General features: G+C 42.1%; 1 protein-coding gene across 1 annotated transcript; it reads right to left on the reverse strand.

The window, feature by feature from the left end:
- Positions 1-1,842: 1,842 nt before the first annotated feature.
- LOC123997006 (RNA exonuclease 1 homolog) lies at positions 1,843-12,316 on the reverse strand. Its single transcript, XM_046300928.1, has 16 exons — positions 11,984-12,316; positions 9,426-11,479; positions 9,106-9,207; positions 8,796-9,012; positions 8,314-8,471; positions 8,083-8,220; positions 7,783-7,906; positions 7,454-7,579; positions 7,208-7,345; positions 7,000-7,113; positions 4,828-4,901; positions 4,482-4,592; positions 4,247-4,362; positions 3,994-4,132; positions 3,185-3,305; positions 1,843-3,090 (listed from the first exon to the last, which is right to left on the reverse strand). The coding sequence occupies exons 1-16, from the start codon at positions 12,168-12,170 to the stop codon at positions 3,002-3,004; spliced, it is 4,008 nt and encodes a 1,335-aa protein (XP_046156884.1). The 5' UTR covers positions 12,171-12,316; the 3' UTR covers positions 1,843-3,001.
- Between the last annotated feature and the right edge of the window lie 7,202 nt (positions 12,317-19,518).

A 19,518-nucleotide genomic window follows, 5' to 3' on the forward strand; every position in this document is an offset into this window, starting at 1 on the left:
GAGCTAAGCGCAAGCAAAATCCTAGAGATAAACCTGGTTCAGTCTGCTTTTCAACAGACACTGGGATACAAAGTCATATTTCAGCAGGACAATAACCTAAAACACAAAGCCAAATATACAGTTGAAGTCAGAAGTCTACATACACCTTAGCCAAATACATTTAAACTCAGTTTTTCACAATTCCTGACATTTAATCCCAGTAAAAATTCCCTGTTTTAGGTCAGTTAGGATCACCACTTTATTTTAAGAATGTGAAATGTCAGAATAATAGTTGAGAGAATGACTTATTTCAGCTTTTATGTCTTTCATCACATTCCCAGTGGTTCAGAAGTTTACATACATTCAATTAGTATTTGGTAGCATTGCCTTTAAATTGTTTAACTTGGGTCAAATGTTTTAGGTAGCCTTCCACAAGCATCCCACAATAAGTTGGGTGAATGTTGGCCCACTCCTCCTGAAATAATTTATCAGTTCTGCCCACACATTTTCTATAGGGTTGAAGTGGTCATTATGATCAAACAGTTTTATTTTTGTTTCATCAGTCAGAGGACATTTCTCCAAAAGGTATGATCTTTGTCCACATGTGCAGTTGCAAACCGTAGTCTGTCTTTTTATGGCGGTTTTGGAACAGTGGCTTCTTCCTTGCTGAGTGGCCTTTCAGGTTATGTTGAAATAGGACTCGTGTTATTGTGGATATAGATATTTTGTACCTGTTTCCTCCAGCATCTTCACAAGGTCCTTTGCTGTTATTCTGGGATTGATTTGCACTTCTCGCACCAAAGTCTGTTAATCTCTAGGAGACAGAACGCGTCTCTTTCCTGAGCGGTATGACAGCTGTGTGGTCCCATGGTGTTTATAGTTGCAAAATATTGTTTGTACAGATGAACGTGGTACCTTCAGGTGTTTGGAAATTGCTCCCAAGGATGAACCAGACTTGTGGAGATCTACAAAAAAAAATCTGTGGTCTTGGCTGATTCATTTGGATTTTTCCATGATGTCAAGCAAAGAGGCAGTGAGTTTGAAGGTAGGCCTTGAAATACATCTACATGTACACCTCCAATTGACTCAAATGATGTCAATTAGCCTATCAGAAGCTTCTAAAGCCATGACATCATTTTCTGGAATATTCCAAGCCGTTTAAAGGCACAGTCAACTTAGTGTATGCAAACTTCTGACTCACTGGAATTGTGATACAGTGAATTAAGTGAAATCTGTCTGTAAACAATTGTTGGAAAACTTACATGTTGTAACTTTTGTCATGCACAACGTAGATGTCTTAACCGACTTGCCAAAACTATAGTTCGTTAACAAAAAGATTGTGGAGTGGTTGAAAAACACGTTTTAATGACTCCAACCTAAGTGTATGTAAACATCCAACTTCAACTGTACACTGGAGTTGCTTACCAAGAGAACATTGAATGTTCCTGGGTGGCCTAGGCCTAAATATTGTACAATCCAGGTGTGCAAAGCTCTTAGAAACGTACCCAGAAAGACTCGCATTGCTGCCAAAGGTGATTCTAAACTCAGGAGGTTGAATACTCTCAAGATATAGAGTTCAATTGTTTTTATTTAATTTTTTTATTTATTTTTTACAAATGATTATAATTTTTCTTCCACTTTGACAGAGTATTTTGTGTAGACTGACAAAATGTTTTACAATTAAATCCATTTTAACCCCACTCTAACACAACAAAACGTGGGAAAAGTCAAGGGGTGCGGATATTTTCTTAAGGCACTGTATATGCACAGGATAGGCAGGATAGGCACTAATATTTAATTCAACTATACACAATGTTTATTACGCTTTGACATTGGCAGCAAAAATAAATTACATAAACCAGATCTTTTCAATCTTTTTAATAGAAAATAATAAACAAAACAAAAAATACAAAAGGAACAACTTACAGCATATTTACAGCACCAGTTTTTACCCTCATATGTTATACCATATTTAACACAAAATTATAGCCTTTAGCTACTATAAACAATTTGATATCTGTCTGCATTGAATAACTAATTGTTGCATAATGTGGACATAGTTTTATACATACCCTGGGAGTAATAGGTTCTATCTGTGTGGCTATAAAAATAGCCCAAGTTCACTTTCATGCAGTGCACAGGACACAAAGATAGATAGTGAGATTTGATGGTCAAGCTATTCAACACAATATCTCGAATCAAACCATACCAGGACAATTTCAGACACATAAATATTTCTGTTTTGGGGTCTGACTGTCATGATTAATCAAGTTTGAGAGCCGACAAAATACTAAGAGATCGACCACATTTCATTTAACAGCACAGATGTGGTACAAACTAAGTGCAAACCCCAACACCAAGTGCGTGTGTGGTGGCACCGTTCCATGTCTGAGAATAACCATGTTTAGACAACGATGTAGCAAGTTCCTCAGTACCAAGTCTTCAGTACTGTATTCATTCAACACAGATGAGGTACTTTAGCCCAATAGGAGAAGAGAGCATTTCTATAGTGCAAGTTGGGCCAAGGATGCAGCTCAGCAGCAATAGAATTTTATCCTTATTCACATAACAATAACAATGTGAACAAGAACCCCCCCAGTCTTTCAGAGTTAGATCGCCAGAGGAGAAGAATACATACCAACAAAAACTGGTGACAATCATGATCATGGATTTTCTAAATAAAACAGGAACAGTAAATGAAAACACTGTTGATTTCTGCCTTTTACCAACTCACTCTATCGAGGACTCTGGCTCTGCTGGCACTCCAACAATGTACTCCAGCAGCACCTGTCCACTATGGCCTACCTCACCAGGCAACGCAGTGACTTGGCCATCCCTGCAGATCTCTTTAGAGGAGCCCATTCTCAGCATCTTGCTCCCTGTCACTGCCAAGGTCCCACCACAGTATAACTCAAGTGCTGTTCTGTTGGCCTCTCAGACAGACAGTTCTCTCCAGGGCCCTCAGCTCCCCTTCTCTCCCCCTCAGTCTCTCTACAGCGGTCCGGTTAGAGGGGAGCAGAAGTCATCTCTTCACCTTGGCGTCTTCTCGGATCTTCCATATCATGAGCTCCATGCAGGCGCAGGCGTCCTCACTGGAGTCATGACCTTCAACTGAAACCAGAGGGAAATGGCCTACTAGTGATTTGTTGACATGTGACCAATGTATATGATACATAAACAGTGTAATGAGGGTTTAGCTGCTCACCGCTGTCCTGTATGATGCGTTTGAGGTGGTCTGCCATGAGGTTCCTCAGGGCCCTCTTGTATGGCAAGCCCAGGCGATGGGGAAACACAATGGCTGTGTCCACTACAGTGCTGTGTATGACCTACAAAGACCGCATGAGATACAGAGTGAGGGCCATTACACAGACACACCTACCTACGACGTACTATAGTTGTGAGGATTGATTCCCATTCAAAATCCTATTTTCCCTAACCTAATCCCTAAACAGCCTTTTTTTGTATTCTACCCCTTTTCTCCCCAGTTTCGTCATATCCAATTGCGATCTTGTCTCATCACTGCAACTCTCCAATGGGCTCAGGAGACGCGAAAGTCAAGTCACGCGTCCTCCGAAACATGACCCGCCAAACAACACTTAACACTCGCCCGCTTAACCCGGAAGCCAGCCGCACCAATGTGTCGGAGGAAACACTGTTCAACTGACGACCGAAGTCAGCCTGCAGGCGCCCGGCCCTCCAAGTAAAGCACCACCAGCCAACCCCTCCCGTAACCAGGACGACGCTGGGCCAATTCAGCGCCGCCCTATGGGACTCCCGGTCACAGCCGGTTGTGACACAGTCCGGGATCGAACACGGGTCTGTAGTGACGCCTCTCGGGAGACCCCACTAAAATAACCTTTCTACAACTGAGGACCGTCAAAATGTCCAAACTTCTCTGAATGTTTGTTGGTTTTCTATTCGTGTGAGGACTTCTGGAACTCACACGAATAGTATAGTAAAACACACACACGTAATGACCAGAGGGCAATCAGGGGAGTGTGTGTGTGTGTGTACCTTGAGGGCAAAGAGGTCACTCTCCAGGCTGTGTCCTATGAGGATGGACTCAGTGCTGAACATGTTGAGGATCACAGCCTGCACGTCTCTCAGGGTGATGGTCGCATTCTCCAGGTCCTCCTCTGTTACACCCGAAAACCTGCGCAAACCATGATGAAAACTTGTATATTTGTCCTAGCGTGTGTACGTGCATATGCTAGATATTGTATATCTCCACACTCAAGATTGAAAACTGTTATTCTCGATCCCTTACCGTGTGTTGTAGTCAACCACTTTGCTTTCGGGTTTGACAAATGTGTCATAGATTACTTTCAGCTCAGAGTTGATAACAGTCACCCTGGTCAGCTCCAGACCCTGCTTTGTGTAACACTATTACCAAGGAGAAAGAGAGCGACAAAGACGACACATTATATAAGGTATTAAGATGCCCTCTCAGCACTCATACAGCTAATTGTGCCCAAAGAAAAGCAGTGCAGCAGCAAACTCACCATCTCACAGTCCAGGGCGTAGACTCCACCGTTGCCGTCTGGGGGCAGCTGTTTCTCAAAGGTCTGAACATAGCCATCCAATGATTCTTTGCGTCCGTCCTGAACGTGTTGCTGTGGACAGACAGGAAGCAAGGTGAAAAATCAAAATGGCAGGTATTAGTTGATTCTTAAAATGTAACACAAACAGAGAAAGTATTCTGCTTTGAATGGAAGTCATCAAGCTCAATAAGAACCAGTCACGATGTGCCTTGGACACCACTGCCCCCTTGTGTTCCCATTGTTTCTCAGTTCAAACTCAGTATTGACATTATTACTGATCACACAGCAGAACTGTTAGGTGTGTTACCTTAGACACAGAGCAGCCAGGAGAGCCCACAGTCCCTGAGCAGCAGCTGTAGTTAGTCTCCCAGCCTCCCGACACTGTTACCACAGACACACAGAAGCTCTTGCTGGTCCAACTCAAAATATGACACTACATTCAAATCCTAACATTCATTTTACGACATGCACAAATTCAATCACTGAAAAAGGTTCATAGACAAATACAGTAAGCTCCAAAAGTATTGAGATAGTGACACCATTTAAGTTGTTCTGGCTCTGTACTCCAGCACTTTGGATTTGAAATGATACAATAACTATGATGTTAGCGCAGAATGTCAGCTTTAATTTGAGGGTATTTTTATCCACATCAGGTGAACCGCACTTTTTGTACATAGTCCCCCCCGTTTAAGTTTGTTTTGGTTGTGTTACAGATATATTTGTGCCTAATAGAAATTCATGTTAAATAATGTGTCATTTTGGTGTCACTTTTATTGTAAATAATAATATAATACAATAAACAGGTTAGCATTTTTTGGGGGGGTGATATGATATTTGTGCGTCTAACTTTCTCACTCATCATTATTCATTCAGGACTATCTGTAATCATAGTAGCATCCATATGAATCTAGAAGTGTTTAGAAACCTATTCTATTCTTATTTACAATAAAAGTGACTCCAAGATGACACAATACATTATTTACCATTCATTTCTATTGGACACAAAATAATCTGAAACACAACCAAAACAAGTCACAAGCTAGGAATATGGGACCAAATACTAAACTTGTGACCACTTTATTACACACAAGTGAATTTGTCCCAATACTTTTGGTCCCCTAAAATGGGGAGACTATGCACAAAAAGTGCTGTAATTTCTAAACAGTTCACCCGATATGGATGACAATACCCTCAAATTAAAGCTGCACTTTAACCCCAGTCATTGTATCATTTCAAAGTGCTGAAGTACAGAGCCAAAACCCCCAAATTGCCACTAACCACATTTCCACCCAACTATTTCATGCGGATAAATGACCTGACTCATTAAAAAAAAGTTACAATCGTGCTGATGGAAACATGCAATGTCATAAAAAATGTATAAATTACCACAATTTGTTCATTCGATATGGTGGGATCTTTTTGGGTCTGTAAAATTAACTGTGAGGTGGAAACGCCTTTATTCGCAAATATTGAAATAATAACCATCATATCAAAGTCACGCTATGACATGGTGTGTGGTCCTCCCACTACAACTCGGGAAAGCATGCAGTTTATTATAGATTAAATAAGTTATGATGAACTTCACAGGGTGGTGAAAGTGCACGGTGATGAGCTTGATGCTCAGTTCCAATAAATATCAAGGGTCTTATTCTGGTGAAATGATCATCGATGCTTGGCTGCCGTTTGACAAATACAAATAATATCTCTCTCATCCATAATAATCTCATAATGTAGGTAGCCTACCCGCACTATCTGAGTGGGTACATTTGCTATATAATGCAACAGTTTATTTTTGACAAGACCATCAGTAAAGTTGAAAATGCGATGAAAACCCATTTAACTTTCATTTGGTATATGGGAATTTAACGGGAAAAGTTACACTACATTACCAAAGGTATGTGGACAAGTGCTCGTCGAACATCTCATTCCAAAATCATGGGCATTAATATGGAGTTGGTCCCCCCTCTGCTGTTTTCCACTAGATGTTGGAACATTGCTGTGGGGACTTTCTTCCATTCAGCCACAAGAGCATTAGTGAGGTAAGGCACTGATGTTGGGTGATTAGGCCTGGCTCACAGTCGGTGTTCCAATTCATCCCAAAGGTGTTCGATGGGGTTGAGGTCATGTCTCTGTGCAGGCCAGTCAAGTTCTTCCACAACGATTGACAAACCATTTCTGTATGGACCTCGCTTTGTGCACACCTGTCAGCAACGGATGTGGCTGAAATAGCCAAATCCACTCATTTGAAGGGGAGTCCACTTACTTTTGTATATATAGTGTATTTTTATGTGCACTACATCGTCACGCACAGCCTTTTATTCGCAAAAAGTATGTTTGCTCGAAACATCTCTGGTGGTAAAATGCACATATTGTTTTATGCAGATTTTAGAATATTTGCATGAAAATCTGTTGGAAATTGGATGGAAACCTAGCTAGTGTCCAAATACTTTTGTAACTCACTGTATACAGACAGACCTACCTTTATGTCTGCGCAGACGGCCCCAGTGATGATTACACTCCTCCTTGCGAACACAGTTGCCGTTGGCGTTGATCTTATACTCGGCCCCACATCGACAGCACACCTTGGCAAAAGCTTTGAACAAATCAAAACATCTGTTAGTCTGGCAGAGAAGGATTTGATCCAACCAGACTGAGGAGGGTGTGTTGAGTGCTTTGTAGAGACTTACGGTCAACATTCTTCTTTTCCGGGACGTTGTGGACCACGGCTCGACCTGAGCGCTCAGGGTGTGGCCTAGGGTATCCATGCTCCTGCAGCTGCTCCTCCGTCATCAGATAGTCCCTCAGCTTCCTGTACAGCCTGACACCTGCAGCCGTGCAGACAACACATAGCTAAAATACAAAGCCCTTCCTGCCTAATCAAACATCTACTGCCTGTAATACCAGCTCCAACCAGAGGAGGACTAGCTACTCACCACTGAGTTTCTCCTCCTGTTGCTTGCCAGTCCTGTTAATGGTGAAGCTGGTCTTGGCAGCGAGGCGTCCCCCCAGCACTTCCTCATGGGACTGGGCCTTCCTGTTCCCCACCACTGCAGGGCTCCCTGAAAAAAGACAAGCAGGCCGATTAGACTCTGATCTATGTCAGTTTGGTTCTTTTCACCTTACGGTAAAGGTTGCCGTTTTTGGAGGGAGATTTGATCCTAGATCTGTGCAAAAGGGCAACGACTTACAGAAGCACTGCAACTACACCAAACGCCATCTGTTTGTAATTGCTACATAGTTAATGTATGTGTCAGTGACATACTGGCAACGGGTGAGGTGGGGGAGCTGCTCTTGCTGCGTAGCTTCTTCAGTGTGTTGACTGCCACGTTGAGGTAGATGTTCTTACTGCTGCTCCGGTCATACACCACCTTCTCCTCCTCCAGGGCCTAGAGACACAATCCACTGTTAGAACTTCAACTCAAATCAAATATTTCACAAACATAACTCATCCACCCTTTTCTAAAATGGGATACCACTAGCAGTGTCATGAGCACACATACTTAACAGTAGACATGGATAGATTAAATGATAAATCAGTTCAACCCTGTGTGGTCTCACATACCATTTGGAAGGCCAAGTCTTCAGAGGGGCAGAATTTCATACACTCATCTATAAAGTTGTTGAGGTATCGCTGGCGGACGTTGGTGGGCACTTTGGCTCCAAACTCAGTGGGAATCACTGGGCGCTTCATTGCAGAGCTCTGAGAAGAACATATTAATAATGATAACTAAATAGACACAAATGTCATGTATTCATGATAATGTTCTGACATACTATAAATTCCTGGCGTTACCTTCATTGTGGGAGTGTGTGCCACCCTCTTCTGTGCAATAGTGGTGGTGGTCTTTGACAAGATGCCAGCTGATGTCTGGGCCTTCACAGAGACACCACCTGGGAGAGTCCTGGTGGGCGACAACACTCTGCTGCCTGCTAGCTTTGCCTCGACAAGACCTGTAGTCAAATAAAGAAAGGATTCTCAACAACACAGTTCTTAAATTACACTTTTCTGGTCTCATATTTTTGGGCTGTCGTAATGCATACAAACTCCGTGTTTGATCAGAGTTTCCCAAACTCGATCCTGGGGCCCCTGTGTGCACGTTTTGGTTTTTGCCCTAGCACAACAAAGCTGATTCAAATAACCAACTCATCATCAAGCTTTGATTACTTGAATCAGGCAGGGGGGGGGGGCAGAACTGAGTTTGGGAAAACCTGTGCTAGATGACATGACCATATATGGGGTGAAAGATAGAAAGGCCTTAGGCCAAGCATTCTTACCAGACTTGGAGGAGGATGGTAAGGGGGTGGGGCGGTGGGCTACTCTCTTCCTCTCCCCAGGGAAGGGGCTGAGGCTTGGCCTGGGTCTGGGTGTAGAGGCAGTCTTCACGGCTGCTGCAAGCTGAGAGGCCTGCTGCTGGGCAATCTGCATGCGCTGGTAACAGATCTCCTGGGCAGTCAGTCTCCTGTACGGCGGAGGCTTTGGTGTTGCCTCAGTCTGAAACACAGAATCCAGTTTGTATTCAATGAAAGGCTTTTTGCTACGGTGGTTACGATAGAGATGTGGGTAAATACCAGAGAACAAACTCACACTTCCTTTGGCGGAGAAATGTGAAACCCTCTTCTTCTGCCCAGGAAAGAGAGTAGTTTGAGTGCTGTCTGTGGCATCCTCATCATCAGAATCTTTAGAGGGCTGGGAAGGGAGAGGAAAAACTGAGCAGATTTACATTTCACGCAATATTTAATGAACAGAATGTTGGAAACAAACACACTACATTCAGTGCCATTCTAAAATGAGTTACACACATTTTTACTGACCTGTATGAACAGGATGAACTGCAGTGAATGCTAACCTAAGGAAATATTGTACAAAACAACTTGTAATGAAGGGAGATGGCAATCTATGGGTACCTTGGCTTGCCTTCCCTTGTCCTCGGTCTTCACATCCTTGGATTCATTGAAGATCCGTAAGCACTCCTCCATTGGGTCTTCATCCAGGTCAAAGTCCATGTCCATCTGCAGACCGGAGTAGTCCACCCCACCACCATCCATGTCATCATAGCCTCGGTCATCCTCTGGACCAACGTCATCATCCTCTGAGGATGAGGGGGTGAGCTCTGAGGCATTCCTCTTATTCAAATGCCCCCTCTTGAAAGCAGCAGCTGACTTCCTCACAATTTTCTCCTCCTCATCATCCTCTTCGCATTTCTCCTCTGCACTCTCATCCCCAAACAGATCCACGTGACTCAGAGATCTTTGTTTCACCTTTCCTGTTTTGCCATCCAAGAAGCTTCTGCTGTTTTTCTTCACCTTGTCTTTACTGCTGTTAGAACTCCCTTTGCTAACTTTATTGGAGCCCCTTTCTCTTCCACTGCTGTCATGTTTACCATTCTTGTGTTCTTTAAACTTTGAAGAGTCCTTTTCCTTGTCTGAAGTCTTCAGTTTTTTACTATCCCCACCCCCCTTTTCTCTCTCACTCTTGCTTGACGCCCCTTTTACTTTGTCTGTCCTTAGCTTTCTCTTTCCATCACTTCTCTTTTCTTCCTGTCCCTCCATGCCTTTGTCTATGGATTTATCCTTTATCTTGATTTTCTCCTCTTCTTTCTTTCCCTGATTCTTGCTGTCCTTCTTTGCAGTTTCGTGGTTTGATGTCTTTGAATCACTTATTTTCTTACCGTCCCCTGCTCCTTTTTCTTTACTACTACCACTCTTTTTACTGGACTCCTTTTCAGATTTATGCACCTTCTCTACTTTGATGCTCTTCATGTGGCTGGTTTTACCTGCCACTTTTTCAGTTTCTGGTTTGTCTTTTTGCCTTGCTACTTCCTGGTTCTCCGAGTCTTCCTGCTCTTTAGCCTCCCGACTCCTCTGTTGTTTCAGCCCACCTAGAGTCCTTTCAGTCCTCTCTCCTTTCCCTGGACCAAAGGCTTCCTCCACTGACCCACTGCTACTCTTCCTCCTCTGCAGACGGCTGAGAGAAGTGGGTCGATACTCTGTCCCAGAGCTCTCCTCATCAGACTCAGAGAAATTGGCAGTGTACTTCAGTGGGTCTGGTATCACCTGTCGAGGCTTCTTAGTGGTTGGCACATATTCCTCATCCGTTGACAGCTTTCCTGTCCCTGACAGGTGAGGTCTTTTTTTCACTTCTCCCTTAGAAGCACCTGTCCTCTGGTCTTTCTTATCCTTGACAGCAATTTTAGCTGAATAGTTGGAGAGAGGGTCATATTCCATGTCTGTGGATGGTTTAGAATTATCCAATGTGTACTTGTTCTTGGAGAAGGCTGCATTATTAGAGTACTTAGGACTAGTAGGGGGAGAGGGTAGATGAGGAGATCGTGTTCGAGGAGCAGGCTTTTTCAAAGCTGTTTTGGTAACCGAGGTGGGCACATATTCCATGGAGCTGGCATGGTTGTCCTTGCTGTCAGAGTCCAAGGTGTATTTACTGGAGCGAGGGGTGGGATTATAATCAGCTGTTGTAGTCATCTGATAACTGCCTGGGTCATACGCCAAGTGGGATGCCACGGCCTGTGGTTTTGGCCAGTTAGCCATCACTTTGGGGGAACTGGCAGTAGGATCATATTCCTGGTCCCCAAATCGTGATGGTAGTTTTGGCACCAGCTTGGGGGAACTGGCAGTAGGATCATATTCCTGGTCCCCAAATCGTGATGGTAGTTTTGGCACCAGCTTGGGGGAACTGGCAGTAGGATCATATTTCTGGTCTCCAGTTTGCGAGAGTGGTTTCAGCAACACTTTAGGAGAACTGGCAGAAGGGTCATATTCCAGGTCCCCGATTTGTGAGAGCTTCTTCTTTTCCCGCTCCACCTCACTGCGTACCGCCTCGATGGCACGATTGACCAACTCAAGCTCGAGGGCACCCATGTCCACTGTTGCAGCAGCAGGCTCCCCATTCTGTTGCTCCTCTGGTCTTACTACCTCTGGGTTGAATGGGTCATAGCCACCTTGCTCTAAAGGAAGCCATTAGATACCAATTAGGATTAGTAAATTGTCAAGCATGTTCTATGGTAAACATAATCCACATTTTTAAGGTACTCAAACAGTTCAGTTGAATGTTATATTATGTCCCTACCTTGCATCGAAATAAGGTTTCAAATGCCATTGTCAACAAACCTGACTTGTCACAACACGAAGAACCATTGAGTTCTACGGGTTAAGATAAGGACACCCCCTTACCTCACTCTGACTTTACTAGCTAACAGTTAACATGTACTAGCTAGCTAGTTAGCTAATGCAGCCATAACGAATTACACAGTATAGCCGATTGAGGATTTATTTCATGTACAATATTTGATGTTATCAACCCCTCAGTAAGGCGAAATATATTTTTTATTTCACAATGGTTAAAATATTTAGCTAAACACTGTAGCTAACGTTATGCAGCCACTGCGACAAACACTGGATAGCTAGCTAACATAGTTAAGTTAGAGGAATACAAAATAAATGCAAATCACCCTTTTGTTTGGAGTAAAGTTCTTTTGATGTTCTAGTGTCATTTGAGCCATAAGACGCACGTCTATGTTTGCTGTGTCTGAAGTGGCAGTATGGTCTGTTACACCCATATTTGCCGCTTTTCCCATTGCAGCTATCCGTGTAAAACGGGCAGTCAATTCCACGGAAGAAACCGGTGGATCTCAGCATAGTCTTCCTAGACCTTTCATACCCGCAGAATCGAGACTGACAATTTGGTGTAGTTCGTTATTTAGTTGTGGATTCCTCTCGATGTATTACTTGTCACATAGCTAGGTACATGTAAAACAACAATACAGCATCCCTACGACGCCATGTTGGATGGCCAAAAAAAAGCTATCGCGAGAAGCCCACGTCGCACATATAGACGTATATGAGAACACCAAGTACTTGCCTGTGGAAATTCAGGCCAAGGTAATGAGCACATGGGTGTAAGAAAGCTACCCACGGCATACTTGCGTTCATTTTCACCTTGAAATTGTGTTAATTTGCCATCTAATTGTATAAACGTGACTAAGGACTTACGAAAGTGACTGAACATTAACAGCTCACCCTGATATCTCAGCCTTGCTGATAGGTAACAGCAATTACAAAAAAGTGGTAGCACCCATTAGATTGGTCTTGGAAATCTGTCAGTGTGTACAATGAGTTGAGGCCCAGTAGTCAGGTCCAAGGTAGACTAATGTGTTCAGTTTCCCTTCTGGCGTTTACACAGGCAGCCAGATGCTGTTTTTTTCTTCACTAATTGGTCTATTGACTAATATGTCTATTGACCAATCAGATCTGAAAGAAACTGATGTGATTTGTCAAAAGACCAGTGTGTGTGTGTTTGTGTGTGTGGAGGGGGGCAGAGTTGGGCTGCCTGTGTAAACGCAGCATTCTATAGCATAATAGCTGTGACTCGATCGGTGTTCACGATTAAAGAAACCAGACAAAAGTTTATTTCACAAAAAGTTATTTTTCAGTCCTTATATGGGTAATCAGAACAGCTGACATCTTGATGAGAAACTGCACTCGTCCTAATCAAACATGTAGGTAGGGCTATAAGAGAACGAAAAATGTGTTTACCACAATTGCACTGATTTGACATTGAATGTGGTAACATCTGTTTCAAACAAACTTTAAAATTGATATACACACACACACACACACACCACACACCACACACACCTCCATCACAAAATACACCCATTTACTTTAAGTCTGATTATTCAATTTTGTTGCCAAAATTGTACTTAGAATTTTGGCAAAATGCGTTTGAACCTAATACGACGCCAATGAAGGATATGAGTCTATAAAATAAATAAAACCATAAACAAATAATGTCCCCGCTTTAAAAAAAATATTTTAAAAAGCCGCCATAATGGGCATGCACGCAGTAACCCAACCATACCTTCCTGAGCTGAACCTCAAAATCACCGACTCGCATACAAGGCAAGCTCTGCCCTTTTATACATGTTCTTCACCTGTTGCGCACAGCTGATCAATTAAACCAATCAATTATGCAAATTGTTGGGCTATGTAGACCTAATAATAATCAATTTGAATGTATGAAACTTTTATAGCGTTTTTCTATTATCAGTGCTATGCTTAGGCTAATAACCCTCCTGCTGTGTTCCCGTCGAAATGGACCGATTTACAAGTTTTCTCTGAAAAATGTAGTTAATTTAATCTGATTGTCATAAGGTTCCATAAATTTGTCCACACAGGGCATCTGAACACACAAAATACATTTTGATGATTTTCATAAAATGTGGGGTGTTTTATTTGACTTTTGTACACATATGGTGTTCCCGGTCAAAAATGACCAGTCATTAGAAATTAATAGGTGAGACGACAATTAGTGTATAAAATTGAGTTCAGGCACATGCCCATTCATCAGATGGACACACTTCCTCTCCCGGACCCCCACATGCATGTGTGTTTGAGCGCGCGCGCGCGCACACACACACACACACACACACACACACACACACACACACACACACACACACACACACACACACACACACACACACACACACACACACCTCACTCTCCTTCTTGGTTTCCATGGCAACCCCCACGAGAAGGCTCTTGTGAGGCTCTTGATCATATCTTTGATCATGACACTGGTGAGGAGGAGAGAGGCCAAGACACTGACAATGAAGATGCATTAGAGGAGGAAGTAGTCTGGAATAAATAGCACAATATGTTTCATCTGAGTATTTGTTATAGTCAAAATAATCCATATATTATGCTTTTTTTTACTCAAAAACGAGTTGTATGAGCTCAGGTCAAAGAGGCCTACAGGCCATAAATATCAAATAGAAGTTCAAAACGTATAATGTTCACAAGAACTTAAGTTGATCAAAAAGATTTAACACAACATTAGGTGATAATATATGGATTGTTATGGATTTATAATCAGCTATAAACTATAATAATTTTGGAGCGGGAACACAGAATTAATTAACACGAAACGAACACAATAGGAGGGTTAATTAGACTATAAGGAACAAACACATTTTTCATGATAGACATTCAAGTAAATAAGTCGATTAAAAGCAAATGCATGCATTTTATTACTGTGTGTAGTTGTGTTTGACTTTGCTTGAAATAGTGTGTCTACTGTGTCATAAATAAGAACGCAATACGCAATCGTTTATGACGCTTAGACCGCTCCAATGTATGTTCTTGACGAATTTTCTAAACGCACCATTAACGGGGAATATTCTGAACACAAAATGTAGTAAGCTAGCTAGATGATGGTTTCCATCGCCAATATGTTTGCTACCGCAAATAATGATTTCAGCAACGGGTTGAATGTCTCTTCTCGGCCTCTATTCCTGGGTCTTGATGTGGCAATCCTTATCAAGACCGTTGTGTTTTTATTCTGCTCGGGCCTCATACTGTGGTGTTTATGGGATCTATGGAGAAGAAAGGATGAAGACTTCGACGACACAGATTTGTTGTAAGTTTAGAAACATGTTTGTTTGCGTGTGTGTTTGTGTGTTTGTGTGTGTATATGTGAGAGAGACCTAATTTCCCCCCTTAGACACAACTACAACAACATAACAAACAAAAACGGGTCACAACTTCTGCGGCTCTGTCGGACGCTGGGTATGTACATAGTCAATGGTAGGCTTCGAGAGGACTCCTACAGTAGGTACACATATAGCTCATCTCTTGGCAGTAATACTGCAGACTACTTTATCACTGACCTCGCCTATTAGAGCGTTCACAGTCAGTCCACTGACACACTTATCAGATCACAGCAAAATCGGAAATTTTGCACGCCCAATTTTTCAGTTTTTGATTTGTTCAAAAAGTTTGAAATATCCAATAAATGTCATTCCACTTCATGATTGTGTCCCACTTGTTGTTGATTCTTCACAAAAAAATACAGTTATATATCTTTATGTTTGAAGCCTGAAATGTGGCAAAAGGTCGCAAAGTTCAAGGGGGCCGAATACTTTCGCAAGGCACTGTATATACTGAGATCACGTGACAAATCATGTGACACTTAGATTGCACACATGTGGACTTTATTTAACTAATTGTGTGACTTCTGAAGGTAATTTGATGCACCAGATCTTATTTAGGAGCTTCATAGCAAACGGGGTGAATACAGTTGAAGATGGACGGTTACATACACCTTAGCCAAATATTTAAATTAAACTCAGTTTTTCACAATTCCTGACATTTAATCCTAGTAAAAATGCCCTGTCTTAGGTCAATGGTAGAGAATGGTAGAGAATAATTTATTTCAGCTTTTATTTCATTCATCACATTCCCAGTGGGTCAGAAGTTTACATTCACTCAATTAGTATTTGGTAGCATTGCCTTTAAATTTAACTTGGGTCAAACATTTTGGGTAGCCTTCCACAAGCTTCCAACAATAAGTTGGGTGAATTTTGGCCCATTCCTCCTGACAGAGCTGGTATAACTGAGTCAGGTTTGTAGGCCTCCTTGCTTGCACTTGCTTTTTCAGTTTTGCCCACAAATTTTCTAAACAATTGAGGTCAGGGCTTTGTGATGGCCACTCCAATACCTTGACTTTGTTGTCCTTAAGCCATTTTGCCACAACTTTGAAAGTATGCTTGGGGTCATTGTCCATTTGGAAGACCCATTTGTGACCAAGCTTTAACTTCCTGACTGATGTTGCTTGAATATATCCACATCATTTTCTTTCCTCATGATGCCATCTATTTTGTGAAGTGCACCAGTCCCTCCTGCAGCAAAGCACCCCCACAACATGATGCTGCCACCCCCGTGCTTCACGGTTGGGATGTGTTCTTCGGCTTGCAAGCCTCCCCCTTTTTCATCCAAACATAACAATGGTCATTATGTCCAAACAGTTCTATTTTTGTTTCATCAGACCAGAGGACATTTCTCCAAAAAGTACTATCTTTGTCCCCATGTGCAGTTCGAACCTTTGTCTGGCATTTTTATGGTGGTTTTGGAGCAGGTGCTTTTTCCTTGCTGAGTGGCCTTTCAGATTATGTTGATATAGGACTCGTTTTACTGTGGATATAGATACTTTTGTACCTTTTTTCCTCCAGCATCTTCACAAGGTTATTTGCTGTTGTTCTGGGATTGATTTGCACTCATCTCTAGGAGACAGAATGAGGTTCCTTCCTGAGCGGTATGACGGCTGCGTGGTCCCATGGTGTTTATACTTGCGTACTATTGTTTGTACAGATGAACGTGATACCTTCAGGCATTTGGAAATTGCTCCCAAGGATGAACCAGACTTGTGGAGGTCTACAAATTTTTTTTCTGAGGTCTTGGCTGTTTTCTTTTAATTTTCCCATGATGTCAAGCAAAGATGCAGTGAGTTTGAAAGTAGGCCTTCAAATACATCCACATGTACACCTCCAATTGACTCAAATGATGTCAGTTAGCCTATCAGAAGCTTCTAAAGCCATGACATCGTTTTCTGGAATTTTCCAAGCTGTTTAAAGGCACAGTGAACTTCTGACCCACTGGAATTGTGATACAGTGAAATAATCTGTCTGTAAACAATTGTTGGAAGAATTACTTGTGTCATGCACAAAGTAGATGTCCTATCCGACTTGCCAAAACAATAGTTTAACAAGACATTTGTGGAGGGGTTGAAAGACGAGTTTTAATGACTCCAACCTAAGTGTATGTAAACTTCCGACTTCAACTGTATATACAGTATGCACACACCACTTTTCCAGATTTTTCTTTTTCATTATTTTTTTAACCAAGTATTTTTTTTTTCACTTCACCAATTTGGACTATTTTGTGTATGTCCATTACATGAAATCCAAATAAAAATCTATTTAAATTACAGGTTGTAATGCAACAAAATAGGAAAAACGCCAAGGGGGATGAAAACTTTTGCAAGGCACTGTAGAACCCTGTGCCCTTTGTGATTGTGAGGTCAGAGGTATGCTCACTAACCAAGAATTCTGCAAAAATATCCTCAGTGTACAACGTAAAAAAACAAATAATGCATGAAGAGCAGAATTCGGCCGATACCCGCTAATTATCACAATCCAGAAAAGAGACGTTAAATTCTACATCCACCTAAAAGGAAGTGATTCCCAAAATTTCCATAACAAAGCTATCACCTACAGAAAAATGAACTCGGAGAAGAGCCCCCTAAGCAAGCTGGTCCTGGGTCTCTGTTCACAAACACAAACAGACCCCACAGAGCCCCAGGACAGCAACACAATTAGACCCAACCAAATCATGAGAAAATAAAAAGATAATTACTTGACACATTGGAGATCATTTTTTTTTAAAACAGAGCAAACTAGAATGCCTAAAGTGAAGGAAATCTTTGACTATGTAGACCCAGTGAGCATAGTCTAGCTATTGAGAAAGGCAGCTGAAGGCAGACCTGGCTCTCAAGAGAAGACAGGCTATGTGCACACTGCCCACAAAATGAGGTGGAAACTGAGCTGCGCTTCCTAACCTCCTGCCAAATGTAAGACCATATTAGAGACATATATTTCCCTCAAACTACACAGACCCACAAAGAATTTGAAAACAAATTCCATTTGATAAACTCCCATAAACTCCCATGTGAAATACCACAGTGTGCAATCAGAGCAGCAAGATTTGTGACCTGTTGTCACAAGAAAAGGTCAACCAGTGAAGAACAAACACCATTGTAAATAAAACCTATTTGCACATCATTACAACACTGTATATATTCTTTTGGAAGTTTTTGTAAACTTTTAATGTTTCCTGTTAATTTTTTATTGTTTATTTCTATTTGATATATTTCACTTGCTTTGGCAATGTAAACATGCCAATAAAGAGAGAGAGAGAGAGAGAGAGTGTGTGTGCTCGATCCAACACTTAAGTCATTTCATACATTTCTTCCAAAAATGTTTTTACAAATATCAGTGGTATCTTTTCTCACAAGGGACATGCTGAAGGATTTGACCACCCAGAGCTACACCCTATATAGTAGCTGCTTAGACCATGTGGATGAACTGGATGATCTGCTGGAGAACAGATCTGTGCACAAGGTCAGCTGTAGGAGCAGAAGACAGAGGAAGCCAAGGTGGCAGCAGTCTCCAGATTCCTATGTTGACTCAAGCTCAGGTTGTAGCCTTACTACTGAATATGACTCTGAATTTGACTCTTTCTACAACACGGCAAGTGAACTTGATACAAAGGGAAAACCTTCATTTTCCTCCAAATGTCATGTCGAGTTACCGTCTGACTGCAGACAGTGCAGGTCTATGCACCTGTGTAACAATGATGGTGGCAGGTGTGTCGACATCAGGGTGGACACTCCAGATTCCAGAAACAAAACCACCACCAGCAGTAAGACTGAGGACAGCTTTTGGCCTCTGAGCATTATGGGGTCATCTGATTATATCAGCTCATTTAACTCCTGGTCCTCCCTCAGCTCCTCAAGATCCAGTCTATCCACTCTTGTGTCTGTAAGATCTGAGATGAGTGAAGCGATCCATGCTCCACCAGTGGTTTCCAAGGATGAGCCATGCTCTACTAACAAAGGTCCTGCTGGCAGGTCAGAGTTGAATAACCCACTACCAGTAGAATTGCAGGGGATGCACAGTCTACAGAACAGTATCTGGAAAGAGGCCACAAAGAAGATTCCTGAGCTTGTTTTCAATGTTGAAGAGGAAAAACATCAAACTATGGTGTGTGACAAAGTTACAGATCCCAAACAGGAAAATGCAAAGACCCCATTTCAAAAAAGTCTTGCCATGTTTGAATATCTTATCAAAATGAAGGAAAAATCTTTTGGCAAATTATCAAAAATGAACTCTACTGATATATCCCGGGTAGCCTTCAATGATCAGAAACGGGAAAAGATGGATCTCTTGTCTAAGCCACAGGGAAATGCCTGTCCTAACAGGTTAGTGAAGAAGCTAGTCGGACCAGGTATTCACATCCCTATACCCAGAGTGAAACATGTTTTATTCATGGAAAAGGCATCCATTCAACTTCTTGAGATGAACCTGAAACAGAAGCGTTTGGAAAATGTATTGGGAGCGCCCACCATCTTCAGCAAGTCCATGGAACT

Source organism: Oncorhynchus gorbuscha, linkage group LG15 (genome assembly GCF_021184085.1).
Source record: "Oncorhynchus gorbuscha isolate QuinsamMale2020 ecotype Even-year linkage group LG15, OgorEven_v1.0, whole genome shotgun sequence".
Lineage (NCBI taxonomy): Eukaryota > Metazoa > Chordata > Actinopteri > Salmoniformes > Salmonidae > Oncorhynchus > Oncorhynchus gorbuscha.

Coding starts and splice junctions, on each gene's coding strand:
- LOC123997006 (XM_046300928.1), bottom strand. CDS start 12,170: ATGCTGAGATCCACCGGTTTCTTCCGTGGAATTGACTGCCCGTTTTAC. Junction 8,221..8,313: donor CACACACTCCCACAATGAAG/GTAACGCCAGGA, acceptor TGTTCTTCTCAG/AGCTCTGCAATGAAGCGCCC. Junction 3,091..3,184: donor ACGCATCATACAGGACAGCG/GTGAGCAGCTAA, acceptor CTCTGGTTTCAG/TTGAAGGTCATGACTCCAGT.